The sequence below is a fragment of the Glycine max genome, chromosome 16 (genome assembly GCF_000004515.6).
Source record: "Glycine max cultivar Williams 82 chromosome 16, Glycine_max_v4.0, whole genome shotgun sequence".
NCBI lineage: Eukaryota > Viridiplantae > Streptophyta > Magnoliopsida > Fabales > Fabaceae > Glycine > Glycine max.
Genome location: NC_038252.2, coordinates 26,661,742 through 26,675,932, shown reverse-complemented (window position 1 = coordinate 26,675,932; position 14,191 = coordinate 26,661,742). Strand labels below are relative to the sequence as shown.

The 14,191-nt window shown below is 36.2% G+C and overlaps 1 protein-coding gene across 1 annotated transcript; it reads left to right on the top strand.

Annotated features, from left to right (window-relative positions):
* The first annotated feature begins 260 nt into the window (after nucleotides 1-260).
* On the top strand, nucleotides 261-4,390 carry LOC100778586 (serine acetyltransferase 2). The gene is made up of 9 exons (XM_003548766.5): nucleotides 261-658; nucleotides 1,382-1,579; nucleotides 1,697-1,756; nucleotides 2,162-2,257; nucleotides 2,353-2,377; nucleotides 2,855-2,949; nucleotides 3,364-3,530; nucleotides 3,621-3,694; nucleotides 3,850-4,390. The coding sequence occupies exons 1-9, from the start codon at nucleotides 416-418 to the stop codon at nucleotides 3,921-3,923; spliced, it is 1,032 nt and encodes a 343-aa protein (XP_003548814.1). The 5' UTR covers nucleotides 261-415; the 3' UTR covers nucleotides 3,924-4,390.
* The last annotated feature ends 9,801 nt before the right edge of the window (nucleotides 4,391-14,191 follow it).

The window sequence follows — 14,191 nt, the reverse complement described above, 5'->3', positions numbered from 1 at the left end:
TGTTTTTGACTTCATAGAATTCGATTCCAATGATGATACGTGGATAAATAAATAAAAACATATAACCCGAAAGTCATGCATGAACCATAGATAAACCAACTGCACATCCTAGCTCTTGAATTCAATTCATGAGTCGGAATCAAAAAGGGGTTAAAATTAAAAAGGACAAGCTGTGGCGTATCCAGGTCCACTGAAAATGACCCTTTTGGTTGCATGTACCTTCCTTCATTCCCACCCTTTTCCATTGTTCATTATAAATAATTGTTGCACTTTGTTTCTGGCAGCAAACACAACTCCACCACTATTATACAACTATAATAATAACGGCTGCATAGATAGCACACTTAGCCATTAGTATCCAACTAAAACCGCAACACTTTGATTTTTCTCTTATCTCCTTTTCTCTTCTATAAATATGGCTCATCTGAGCCACAAGACCTTGGTTTATCTTCCAGAAATGAGGCCTGAACATGAAGCTGAGGAAGGCCAACCCAGAAAAAGTCTTGGTTCTTTTTCTTCTTGGCCTCATCGTTTGGAGAATGTTTTCCCCGTTTATGCCATGGGAACTTCCAACCCTGCAGTCTTGGATTCTTCACTTCACACTTCTGATTGTCTTGATCCTATTTGGGATGCTGTCAGAGAAGAAGCCAAGTTAGAGGTACCCATAAAAGTTTTTCTTTCTTTCTTTCTTTTTTTTATGCATTATGTTCCCCCACCTTTTTCTTTGGTTGCACTTTCCGAGTCTTGCATATTGGATGCTGCCCATGCTAGTGAATCTTGGGCTAAAGGGACAGCAAGAGAAAAAATGTCGGAATAGCAGAAATGAGAATGAAAAGATAAATGTGTGGTCATACAATAAAGGATTGCTGGATAGGATACAAAATGATTCTATATGAGAAAATATTAGTGTGACACCAATTGAAAAGATGACAAAAAACCGGTAAAGGTAGTTTGGAGTTTGGACACATACAAAGAAGACTACTGAAAACACCAATGAATAGGGTAGATTGCATGATTTTTACCCAAGGGGGAGAGGGAGATCAAGAAGGACAGTGGAGGAAGTTGTTAAGATGGATCTCGTAGTGAATAATATCTCTAAAGATTTAATTTTAGTCAAACCAAATGGCATTGTGTGATTTATGTAACCAACCTCACCTTGTAGGATATGGCTTTTGTTGTTGCTTGCATATTGGATTCTGAAAATTGGATAATTGAGAAGTTCATGGATTGTTCTGTTCTGTTCTTGTTTCCTCTGAGTGTAAACTGTATATAGTTATATGATGAAATATGCAGTTAGATGATTCATTTTGCATATTTGATGAGTGTTAGAGAACATTTACATGTTTCATATGCATCATGATATACCATTATTTGTGTGCAGGCAGAAAAGGAGCCAATTTTGAGTAGCTTCTTCTATGCCACTATTCTGTCTCATGATTGCTTGGAGCAAGCATTGGCTTTTGCTCTTGCCAACCGACTCCAAAACCCTACTCTTTTGGCAACTCAGCTGATGGATATATTTTCTAATGTGATGAAGCATGATAAAGGTATCCAGCAATCCATTCGCTTGGATATTCAGGTAACGTATGCCCTTTAAGTATAGGAATAGGACATAATCTTCATCCTTTTTGTAAGTTTGGAATTTGGATTATCTAATAATCTAATTTGATTCATTTTGGTACTATTTTCTGACCAGGCATTTAAAGATCGGGATCCTGCTTGTTTGTCATATTGCTCAGCACTTTTATATATGAAGGTAAATCTTTTTGTAGTTCATCAAGTTTCAAGTATTATGCACATGACTTGCTTTAGTATGTTTTTTTAAATCCTATAATATGAATATTAAGTAAAGGGATTCGATTGACATCTCTTTCCTCTATAAAATGAAGGTTAGAAATGTAAACATTATGATGATGCTATATACAAAGGAGTGTAACCTTTTAACATCACAATTAGTTTAGTACTATGCTAGGATGGGGGTGCTGTTAGTTAATGTTTCTGCATCATCTAATAATGGAATTGACATGTTCATTATGGTGAAGCCTTTGATTGAATAGCATGGTGCTTCATGCTTTATGGAACATTCAGAACATTTTTTTTCTATATTTTGTGCCCCTTCCACAACTTTTCGTTTTTGTTCTTTGGATTTATTCTCTGACAGGGCTACCAGTCTTTGCAAGTATATCGAGTAGCTCATGCTTTGTGGGGCCAGGGACGCAAAGTTTTGGCCTCAGCTTTGCAAAGTCGAGTTAGTGAGGTAGTGTTTGCACTTGGTAAAAAAAATGGAGAAATATTTCGTAAGGGTATTATTTTTGTTGCTGATGATCCAACCCTTTATTTTCTCTACTGCAGGTTTTTGGAGTTGATATACATCCAGGTATGTTAGGTTAATCTTTGCATGCAAATATAGAAATACTTTAGTATAAATCATTTGACAATTTTAACATCTAAAGGGAAAATGTTCTTGGGAACTGCTAGGAAAGCAATTGCAATATATCTTGGCAGAAAGAGTCAATCTGACTGCCAACTAATTTTTCTGTATACGGGGCTTATATCTTTTAATATTTGGAAGCATGTAAAAAATGTAAAAAAACTTCGTACCCCATTACCCAGAGGCTCTTCGCTATGCGAAGGTATGGGGGAGGGATATTGTACGCAGCCTTACCCTTGCATATGCAAAGAGGCTGTTTCCGGATTCGAACCCATGACCAACAAGTCACTAAGGCACAACTTTACCGCTGCACCAGGACAGTTAATTTCTTTTTTAAAGCTAGCTATCTCTCTTATTCAAGATATTAAAAGCATTATGGTTACTTGTATCGTCAAACTTTACACTTTCATGTTTGTTTTATAGCTGCAAAAATTGGGGATGGAATTTTAGTAGATCATGGGACAGGTGTTGTTATTGGTGAAACAGTTGTTGTTGGAAACAGAGTTTCATTGATGCAAGTGAGTGATGTTTTCTCATTCATGTCTTCTATTATCATTTTTGGCTAGTTCTTTTGTGATGTTCAGTTCAATTACAAATTCAATTTTTGCTGTCCTCTGTTGTGAAGCATGCATGGATAGAATTATACTTGGAGCAACTTTATGGACGCTGTCTCTCATAAGTCATACTATATTTTCTCATATTTATGTGTCACATAAAGATTAGCCAAGTTTATGGACACAGTGTGTGTTTGGGATACAGATAGTACGACTTTCAAATCCCAACAGTGAAGTATGTCTCTAGTTGGATTGGGTTCAACGGACGGACGTTTGAAGGCTTCAAACGTCAAAACAAACATAGCAATAGTGTCTCATACCATATTTTCTCATATTTATTGCACAAATTCAAATTCAATGATATATTTGATTCGACAGGGTGTAACTTTTGGCGGCACGGGTAAGGAAACAGGTGATCGGCATCCCAAAATTTCTGAAGGTGTTCTAATTGGAGCACATGCAACTATACTTGGGAATATAACAATTGGTGAATGTGTGATGATAGCTGCTGGCTCCCTTGTGTTACAAGAGGTTCCTCCTCACAGGTAAATGTAGATGAACTTTTAACAATGTTTTGCTTTGCAGCTTCTACCAAGATATGTTTTGTAATAAAGGAATTGTTTCTTCTGTTAAAGCATTGTGGCTGGTGTACCAGCAAAGGTTATTGGAAGAGTACATGAGCATTATCCATCCTTAACCATGCAGCAAGGTAAGCAATAAGAGCATGCCTTGCCATTGATATTGATAATTCCTTTCTTGTATTGTTATTAAGTGGGTTAAAATTTAGATTTTTGACGAACTTCTCCAAAGATACTATTTGATATTGAATTTGAATGTATATAACACTTTGAAATGAATGGACAGATGAAAATAAGCATCTATCGGAGGAGTTTTTCTATAGCAAAGATGAAACCACAGAAAATTACTACATAAATTGAGGTGCTGAAAAAAAATAGAGGCAAGTGAAGAGAATTGCAAATAGAAATCCCGGGTTGAAGTACCTTAGATTTTTCACTGAAAATTTCAAGCTTCAACAAGAGCTTGGTACATTGAGAATTTTGGAGCACAATCTCAGTCATGGAAAGTATTATTCTTAGCATTGGAGTCTCTCAACAGGGGATTTCTCAGCCTTTGCATTCTAAAAGGATACATAACCCTATAAATAAAATTTCAGCAAAGAAAAGGTGTTTGAAGTTTGAACTCTCAAACTCAAATAGTAGGAGTTGAGTACAATAAGTAGAAATAAGTAGGCCCACTTAAGCCCAAAACCAGAGAACAATTGATAGATAAAATGATCGAATGATGAAGCTCAAAAGATGTCATGTAGATGTTTCATCAGTTGTAAATTTGTAATATACCTCCCAAGTATTTGTATCAAATGCAAAAACAAGAATAATTGATAAAATGATTGAGACGCATTGAAATACAGTGGAAGTGCAGAGAAGGGATGAAGTGTATGGAAAAAAAATCATTTCCCTTCGTTTGGTAGCAGTGAATTAGTTAAGAAACATTCAAATTTGCGGTGGAGTGTACACAAAAATATTTCTTCACAAATATGCCAAGAAGTACACTTTCAAACTCAGATTATTCGTACCTACATAATCGATTAACTGATTATGATGATGATCTTTCTCTTTATTTAATTTTTATTTTTCTTAAAACAAACAACCTATATTTTTATCATATTTCTTATTTGTTTCTCTTCTTTTCTTTTTCACCTAATTACTCTCCCTCTCTATATATTTTTTCTTTACTATGCCAAACATAGTATTAATGCAAAAATATGAGTCTTATTTCCTTAATCTACTCTTACTTAATGAAATAGAATACTTAGTTCATACATTAGTGTAAATGACTTTTATACCATCATTTAATTAAAAATGAATATATATAATAAAAATATTAATTTTTATAATAATTATTTTAAAAGTTATATTCAAATGCATATACCTTCCTTCATCATATACTAAAAAAGGTATATAGGTAGTCAAAGAATTTTGATCAATAAAAACAATTAATTTAAAAAAGTTTTACATGCTCAAACAAAAACGTTCAAGTATACTAAAAGCTAAGAACAAGATATTGTGCAATTTCTTTTAGATCATCTTGAAATTAGTGGGGAGTATTCATTAACTTTATTGCTAATTAATTTCCACCAAAAAACTTAATTGACTCATCTTTAATGTTGTTTTCCCTTAAAATCACATTTTTCTACCCACAAGGCTCAAATTTGAAATTTTGCTTAAGGGAATCAAATCCAAATTCACTCAGACCAACATGTTGTTAGATCTTGTGCAATTTTAATATAACCCCATAAAATTTCAATTTTAGAAAAGACTTAAATATACATTTAATCCCATTATAATTAGCAATTTTTTATTCTAGTCTTATTAAATTTTTCTTTGATTTTCATCTCTCAAAAGGTTGAAATTTTGTTTGACATTCATTCTCTGAAGAGCATAGGTTTGAACCTGAACAAAACCATGCTTTGTTGTGGTATAAGTCCAATGACGTACAAACAATATATCCAAAGCTTATTACAATTGTTTGGAGGAAAGCCAAGTTTGACACTGTGTTTGGACAAGTAGTGACTCTCAACATGGAGATCATAGCCCAAGCTACTAGTTGCTAAAGAGAAGGCAACAAGTACCTCAACAAATGGGAACACATATACGAAGAGCATGTTCTAAGGGCACTTTACAAGGACAACGTAGACAAAGCCCAAGGAAAGAAAGTCATTTATCATGAGTTGTATGATCAAGCCAAGATATGATAGAATGAGTGCAATAAAAGCTTCTTACACAAGTTGGGGTCCAGGGTTTCCATCTTTGACCTGCACAAGTTCATACTCTTCCATCTAATAAAGTGCATTCCTTTTGATTTGCCACACACCATCTATCTCAACATCTTATTCATCACGATGACATTGAGAGGTAATGATGACATCTATTATGCTTCTCTACTCAACAAGATACTATATGAGGAAGGTGTTTATCAAGCCTTTAATGCACTAGACGAGGCTAGCAAGGATGAAATCATCATTAGGGAGTCTGTATTAGCAATATAGCATAACTTTGGGGCCTTAAACATCAAAACCATGAAGCTACAAATGAAGATAACACAATGGGAAGTTCCTCAACTAAACATAGAAGAAATCAACCAAAAGAGGAAGGAATGCATTAGGGCAGTGTTGGCTGTTATTGATGATGCAATGTCTTAGTTTGGCATTGCCAGAAAAATTAACAAGATCATCTCAAAGCAATACAACTAGACACTGACCCAGAAACAGGCCAAAAAAATGAAGTTGAGGAGGAAATTATCATAAAGAAGCAAAGGACAAAGAAAAGACATGAGTTTTCACCAACATCTAGTCCTTCGAGCAAGCGTCCAAAGGCTACTCAAACTAAGAGAAGTTCCTAGAAGTAAGTTGTGGAGGTAAATCGTAGCACAATACTTAGAGACCTCAGTGAAACTTAGGAAGATAAGGTTGCCCCTCTCTAAAGAAAAAAAGGAAGGTTGTTGCTCAACCATAAACTCTTTTTGCTCTTAAAAAGGCCAAGGTGACCAAGGCGCGTCCCACTGGTAAGGAACTTGTCCTTGCGTCCAATGTGCCTGATGCAATCCTCCCTAGGAAGGGACCAGTCACAAGAGCCATGAGCACAAGGCTCCAAGAGGATTGTGCTAGAGTTTTTGAATAAGGCCTTAGGATTCTCATGAACCTCAAGGTAGATTTCTGAGTCCATGGGCCAAAGTTAAGTCCATTTTTCTTTGTAATTATTAGAATCAGTTTTCCTTCTTTGGGGCCTTGTATTTTGGCCATTTTATGTTTGTAGGATATCCTACAAATTAAGGGCACCCTACCCTATAAGTTAAGGATACCCTAGTAGTATAGGATTTTAGTTTTGTATTTCAGGGCATTTTTGTATAGTCTTTGTAGTAGGGAATTTTTTTTTGTATTTTCATTTATTTTTGGCATGGGGGTGAGCTTAGCTATCGGAGGGGTGTGTATAGTTTTCCCCCCTTTGCCATATTCTTGGCATATTCCTTTGTCATATTCTTGGAATATTCCTTTGGCGTATCCTTGTGTCATATTCATTTCCGATGTGCTAGAGTCACACCTTTCATTCCTGTGACATCTAAAGGGAATATGCTAAGCTTTTGACACATTCTTGGAATATGATAAGATGCATTTGGCATATTTTTGGAATATTTCTCTTAGATTCACATGAAATGAAAATGAAATTCCCAAGTGAATTTCATTTTAGTTAGTGACCTAGGTTATAAATAGAAACATGTGTAACACCTGTCACACCTTTGATGAATGTGAAACTTGTGAAATACACCTCAAAGTTCAACTTCTCTCCCTCTTTTTCTCCTTCAATTTCGTCTCCCCCCTTCTCTCTTTGATTCTTTTCCTCCATTGAAGCTTCCTCTCTAAGCTTCTTATCCAAGACACTATCTTGGTGGTGAAGCTCCTCCTTCCATGACTTATTCCCTAGTGAATGACGTCTCCTCTCACCTCTTCTCTATTATCTTCCGCTATGCCTCCATGATTGAAAATCACCATTGAAGCTCAAAGATCCATCCTCCATAGAAGCTTCTCAAGCAAGCTTCCATCAAGTGGTATCAGAGCACAAGAGCTTCAAGTAGGTGCTCCTTAAACCTTCATTAATTTTCAGCTTTACCTTCTCCTCCATTGTTGTTTCTTCATTTTTCTCCATGTATCTCCTCACACGTCCTTTGTTAAATGTTGTTAACATGATTCTTTAGAATTTCCACCGATTAAACTTGATATAGAAGTTAGATTTGATTTTCTATGGTTCAAATTTCTTGTTCTTGTTCTTGAACCATGAATTGTGTTGAGTTAAGGTTCCTTTGAGTTTTGTCTTGCTATTTTTTGTGGCTGAAACCTAAACCATAAAATTCTTACAAAAACATTAAAGTAGAAGAAAACCTCAAAAATCTAGACTGACTTGTTCACTTATTGTAGTTTTGTCATAGAAGTCATGTCTAGTCATAAAACTTGTCACATAAGATTCCTTATGTTGTGCTGAATTTTATTTTTCTTGTTTCTCTGTCTAACTCATTTGTTCATGAGTGTATGAAACTCTTTTAGCCTATTAGTTGATTTAAGTCAAATCTTGCTTGTTAATTAGTCCTTAACATGTTCATGCAAAATTTTAGAGAGTCTTTGATTGTGAACCTTTTCTTGAACTTTTAGGTTTCCTTATGATTATGTCTATTGTGAATTTGAGTTTTGGTGATTGAATTACTGGCTGAAATTTTAATCCTAAGTGAATATTCAACTCATAAAAATGTGTTAAACAAGCCTAGTGAGTTCAACATACATAGGAAGGTTGAAAGTAAGCCTAAGGCAATCAATATACCACGCTTAAAAAATTTGAAGTTTGAAATCGCTGATGCTAGCAGCTTGAACATACGAACTAGTAAAAATTATTGAGAATTGGTCATTGGGAATTTTGAGTTGAAATTTTTACTGAATTTTATAGACATTTGGAAAAAAATTATAAAAAAAGAACCAAGTGATTTGGATAAAATAAAAAAATAAGAAAAATCACACAGGTATGTAAGAAAATCAATGTCTAGGAAAAAAAATAAGTAAAAGGGAAGTGTACTTGTTGTTTTGGCTCAAATTGTTTTCTATAAATTAGTGCCTATTTTAGAAAAATCTTAGTTATGAAATTTCGATTAAAAGGTAGTGTGAAAACAAGTGTCAAAACTAGAGGTTTCTTGAGTCTTTTTTTTAGAGTTTTTACTCTACTCTAAAGACATTCTAGGTTTCCTCTTTGAGTCCTAGCTTGCTTATATGTGCTTTTCATTGCTTTAATTGTTGAATAATCCTTGAAAATTTGTCTTGGTAAAACTATATTGTTTTAGCTTTCATTTCATTTTTTGGTCTTTGGTTATTGCGTGTCTCTTTGTTTCCTTGTTTGGGAGTTGCCATGTAGGGAATCGGAAAGGAGGATTGGTGTCATCCATTGAAGAATTTGAGTCGAGAAGCAAGGGGCCAACCACCTTAAGAGCTATTGGACTAAGAAGCACTCCAAATTGAGTGAAACACCAAAGAAAGAATAGACACCAAAATTGAGGACCTTTTTTTGTAGTTTTGTAATTGGCAATTTACTTGTAATTAGACACTTGTATGTTTACTTTCATTGCTTTCACACTTTGTAACAAAAAGGCCTTTCATTGGAAGTAAGTTGGGAGCCTCCAATAGGTCAACCTACTTCCATTTGTGTGTAATAATTTTAGAAAATTTTTCCTTAGGATAGTGAGTGTTTTGTTGAGAACCTTAAATGAGGTCATCCAAACAGTCTTAAGATTTTCATAGTTTACATTTCTTGCACTTTAATTTCTTACTAACCTTCATATCTTATTTTCTTTACTAGTCACACCTAGTTTATCTTGTTATTGCATAATACTTTCTTCTTGTTTATCACACATATCTTGAGTTCTTTTGAACCCTAGCTTTTACCTTTTGCAAACCCCCAACAAAGAAAGAACCACAACTTAGGAACCAACATAATTCATCATTCATCTGGTGTTAATGGTAAGGGTACTAGTCATAAGGACCCTCTATCTAGAATATTAGATGAGTTGAGTTCCCTCAAGTTATGGAAAGAAAAAGTAGAAAGAAAAGAAAAAGAAAAAAAAGTGGGTTGAAATAAGTCAAGATGAGAGGGAACAAATAAGGGAAGAAGAAAGAAGGAAAATACTAAAAAAGTTGAAAAAAAAGAAAAACATATCTCCTATAGTAGTCATGACTCTTGCAAGAGCCTAAGTAAAGAACTTAGTGACTATTATAGAGGAAGCATAGGTCACATCCTAGACCTCACTCCCATAGGAGAAAAAATGAAAGAAAGCCTCAAAAGGCTAACATTAACCTCTCACACTTTAATGGGAAGGACAATGTAGAAGTTTATTTAGATTGGGAAATGAAGGTTGAGCAACTCTTTACTTGTCATCATACAAGTGAGGAAAGGAAGGTTCCTTTGGCTACCCTTAAATTCCAAGGGTATGCCCTCTATTGGTGGGCTTCTCTTGATAGGGAAAGAAAGATTCATAGGGATCCTCCAGTAGAGTATTAGAATGACTTGAAAAGTGCCCTTAGGAAGAGGCACCTCCCCTCCTACTATGAAAGGGAGCTTATGGACAAGCTCCAAAGGCTTAAACAAGGGAGTATGAGTGTTGAAGAGTATAGGCAACAAATGGAATTACTCCTTTTAAGAGCTAGGCTTAGGGATGAGGAAAGAAAAAGTATTGCTAGGTTCCTTAGTGGACTTAATATGGAAGTAAGGGACAAGGTTGAGCTTCTTCCATATAGAGACCTAGATGACCTAGTCCAACTTTGCATAAGGGTAGAACAACAACTTAAAAGGAAGCCTACATCAAAATCTTATGGCTCTCACTCTTATCCAAGAGAAAGACAAAGGTCAAGGCATCTTAGGGGATTCACCTTCTAATCCAAAAGATAACAAGGGGAAGACAATAGAAAAGCAACCCCCTAAGGCTAGTATGCAAGAGAATACTAGCTTTATAAAATGCTTTAAATGTCTTGGAAGAGGACACATTGCTTCTCAATGCCCCACCAAGAAAACCATGATTACGAGGGGGGCCAAGACATTTATAGTAGTCAAGATGAGGCTACTACTTCACCTTCCTCTAATGAAAGGGAAAAAGCAAAAGGGGAAGAATATAGTGAAGAAATCTACCCCCAAGAAGAAAGGGACCTTTTAATGGTCAGAAGGCTTCTAAGAGGCCAATCTTGTGACTTGACCTAATCTCAAAGAAAGAATAATTTTCACACAAGGCATTCAATTTTTTATAACACATGTACTCTAATTGTAGATAGTGCTTCATGTTGCAATTTTTTCAGCACAAGATTAGTCTCTAAGTTTAGCCTTGCTATCACTCCCCATCCAAAGCCTTACAAACTTCAATGGATCAATAAACAAGGGGAGATGATAGTCAATCAACAAGTGAAAGTGCCCTACTCCATTGGAACATATAAGGATGAAGTGATTTTTGATGTAGTTCCTATGGAGTATGGACACCTTCTCTTAGGTGGGCCATGACAATATGATAGGAAAATAAGCTATAATGGCCTAATTGGTGAGATAACACTCACCTACTTTGGAATAAAGTTTATGTTGCATCCTCAAACACCTCCACAGGTGGCCATATATAAAACAACTATGAAAGATAAGAGGAATGAGGAAGAAAAACTAGAAAAACAAAAGAAAAAGAAGGATAGTAAGGTCTTGTTTTCAAAGGCCAAGGGGAAGGAAAAAGAGGAAAAGGATTCCTCCAAGAAGATTGTTAAGAAGGAAAATCATTTAGCAACAAAAGATGATGTCAAAAGAGCACTCCTTCTTAAAAAATCCTTCTACCTTCTTCTATCAAAGGAAACCTCCCTTACCACTGCCACAATTCCTACATTTGAGACCTTACCCCTAAAGATCCAAGAACTCTTACATGAATTTGGTTATATATTTCCCAAAGAGATACCCCTTGGGCTACCTTCTATCAGGGGAATAGAACACCAAATAGACTTAGTCCCAGGAGCAAGCCTTCCAAATAGGCCAACCTATAGGACTAACCCTCAAGAGACTAAGGAGATAGAGTCTTAGGTTAAGAAATTGTTTGAGAAGGGTTGGGTCCAAGAGAGCCTAAGCCCTTTTGTTGTGCTAGTGTTGTTGGTGCCCAAAAAGGATGGTAAGTGGAGAATGTGTACAAATTGCAGGGCCATCAACAATATTACTGTAAAGTATAGGCACCCTATTCCTAGACTTGATGATTTTCTTGATGAGTTGCATGGTGCCAACATCTTTTAAAAAATTGATCTTAAAAGTGGTTATCACCAAATCAGGATGAAATAGGGTGATGAGTGGAAAACCGCTTTCAAGACCAAGTCTGGTTTGTATGAACAGCTAGTGATGCCTTTTGGGCTCACTAATGAACCAAGCACCTTTATGAGGCTTATGCATCATGTCTTAAGGGATTTCATAGGTAGATTTTTAGTTGTTTATTTTGATGATACTTTAGTGTACAATAGGAGCCTAGATTATCACTTAGTGCATCTAAGGCAAGTTCTTTCAATCCTTAGGAAAAACACTCTCTATGCCAATATAGATAAGTGCACTTTTGTGTAGATAATATAGTTTTCTTAGGGTTTTTTGTTGGTAGAAATGGGGTCCAAGTGAACCCTGAGAAAATCAAGGCCATTCAAGAATGGCCCACCCCAAAAAGTGTGGGAGATATTGGTAGCTTTCATGGGTTAGCAAGCTTCTACAAAAGGTTTTTCCTAATTTCTTTACACTTTCCTCACCTCTCAATGAGCCAGTGAAAAAGAATGTGGCATTCACTTGAGATGAAAGACAAGAGCAAGCCTTTACTTTGCTCAAAGAAAAGCTCACCAAGGCACCTGCTCTAGCTCTTTTTAACTTTTCTAAAACTTTTGAGCTAGAATGTGATGCCTCTAGAGTGGGAGTGGGAGTTGTATTGTTACAAGATGGACACCCTATTTATTATTTTAATGAAAAACTTCATGGTGCCACCCTCAACTACCCCACCTATGATAAAGAGCTTTATGCCTTAATAAAAGCCCTCCAAACTTGTGAACATTGCCTTGTTTCCAAGGAATTTTTCATTCATAGTGATCATGAATCACATAAGTACATTAGAGGGCAAAGCAAGTTAAACAAAAGGCATGCAAAATGGGTAGAGTACCTAGAGAAATTTCCATATGTTATCAAATACAAAAAGGGAAAAACAAATGTGGTAGCTGATGTCCTCTCTAAGAGGCACACATTGTTTTGCTCCCTAAGAGCTCAAATTTAAGGATTTGATAACATTAGAGAAATGTATGCTTCAGATAAACATTTCTCTCCCATTTATGAGAGTTATGGGTAAAAGGCCCAAGATGAATTCTATTTTGCTGAGGGGTATTTGTTCAAAGAGGGAAAGCTTTGCATACCCCAAGGATCCATCAGGAAATTACTTGTGAAAGAAAGCCATGAGGGTGGGCTCATGGGCCACTTTGGGATAGACAAGGCCCTTTTCTCACTCAAAGAAAAGTTCTATTGGCCCCATATGAAGAAAGATGTCCATAAGAATTGCACTAGGTGTCTGGCTTGTTTACAAGCCAAGTCTAGGGTGATGCCTCATAGGCTATACACACCCTTACTCATCCCATCTACACCTTGGGTAGACATTAATATGGACTTTGTCCTTGGGTTTCCTAGAATCCAAAGAGGTGTAGACTCTATCTTTATGGTGGTGGATAGGCCTTTTTCTCACTTCTCAAAACACTTTTTCAGGGAAGTTGTGAGAGTCCATGGTTTGCCTAGGACCATTGTGTCAGATAGAGATGCTAAGTTCCTTAGCCACTTCTGGAAAACCTTATGGGCTAAGCTAAGAACTAAGCTTCTTTTCTTTACCACTTGTTATCCACAAACTGATGGGCAAACAGAGGTAGTGAATAGGTCTCTATCCACCTTTTTAAGGCTCTTCTGAAACCATAGGTATTGGGATGGGTATCTTCATTATGTAGAATTTGCCTACAACAGAGGGGTTCATAGAACCACCAAGCAATCCCTTTTTGAGGTTGTTTATGGGTTCAATCCGCTAATACCCTTACACCTAATTCCCCTCCCACATGACACTTCTTTTATACATAAAGAAGGGGAATCTAGGTTAGAGTTTGTTAAGAAGTTGCATGAGAGGGTTAGGAACCAAATAGAGAACCAAACAAAGGTGTATGCAACTAAAGGAAATTGAGGAAGAAATGAGCTAGTTCTTAACAAAGGGGACTGGGTTTCGCTCCATCTTAGGAAGGATAGATTCCCTTCTAAGAGGAAATCCAAGCTTAGACCTAAAGGTGATGGACCTTTTTAGGTCTTGGAGAGGATCAATAACAATGCCTATAGGTTGGACCTCCTAGAAGAGTATGGAGTTAACACCACTTTTAACATTTCTGATTTAATTCCTTTTGCAGGTAGAGCTAATACTGAGGAGGAGGAATAAACAGATTTGAGGTCAAATCCTTTTCAAGGGGAGGGGATGATGCAATCCTCCCTAGGAAGGGACCAATCACCAGAGCCATGAGCAAGAGACTCCAAGAGGATTGGGCTAGAGCTGATTAAGAAGGCCTTAGGTTTCTCATGAACCTCAGGGTAGATTTAAG

What these genes read in the sequence shown, in the direction of transcription:
- LOC100778586 (XM_003548766.5), top strand. Translation starts at nt 416, where the DNA reads ATGGCTCATCTGAGCCACAAGACCTTGGTTTATCTTCCAGAAATGAGG. An exon ending in ACAGAGTTTCATTGATGCAA is followed by an intron (nt 2,950 to 3,363) that starts GTGAGTGATGTT and finishes TTGATTCGACAG; the next exon opens with GGTGTAACTTTTGGCGGCAC. An exon ending in ATCCTTAACCATGCAGCAAG is followed by an intron (nt 3,695 to 3,849) that starts GTAAGCAATAAG and finishes ATGAATGGACAG; the next exon opens with ATGAAAATAAGCATCTATCG.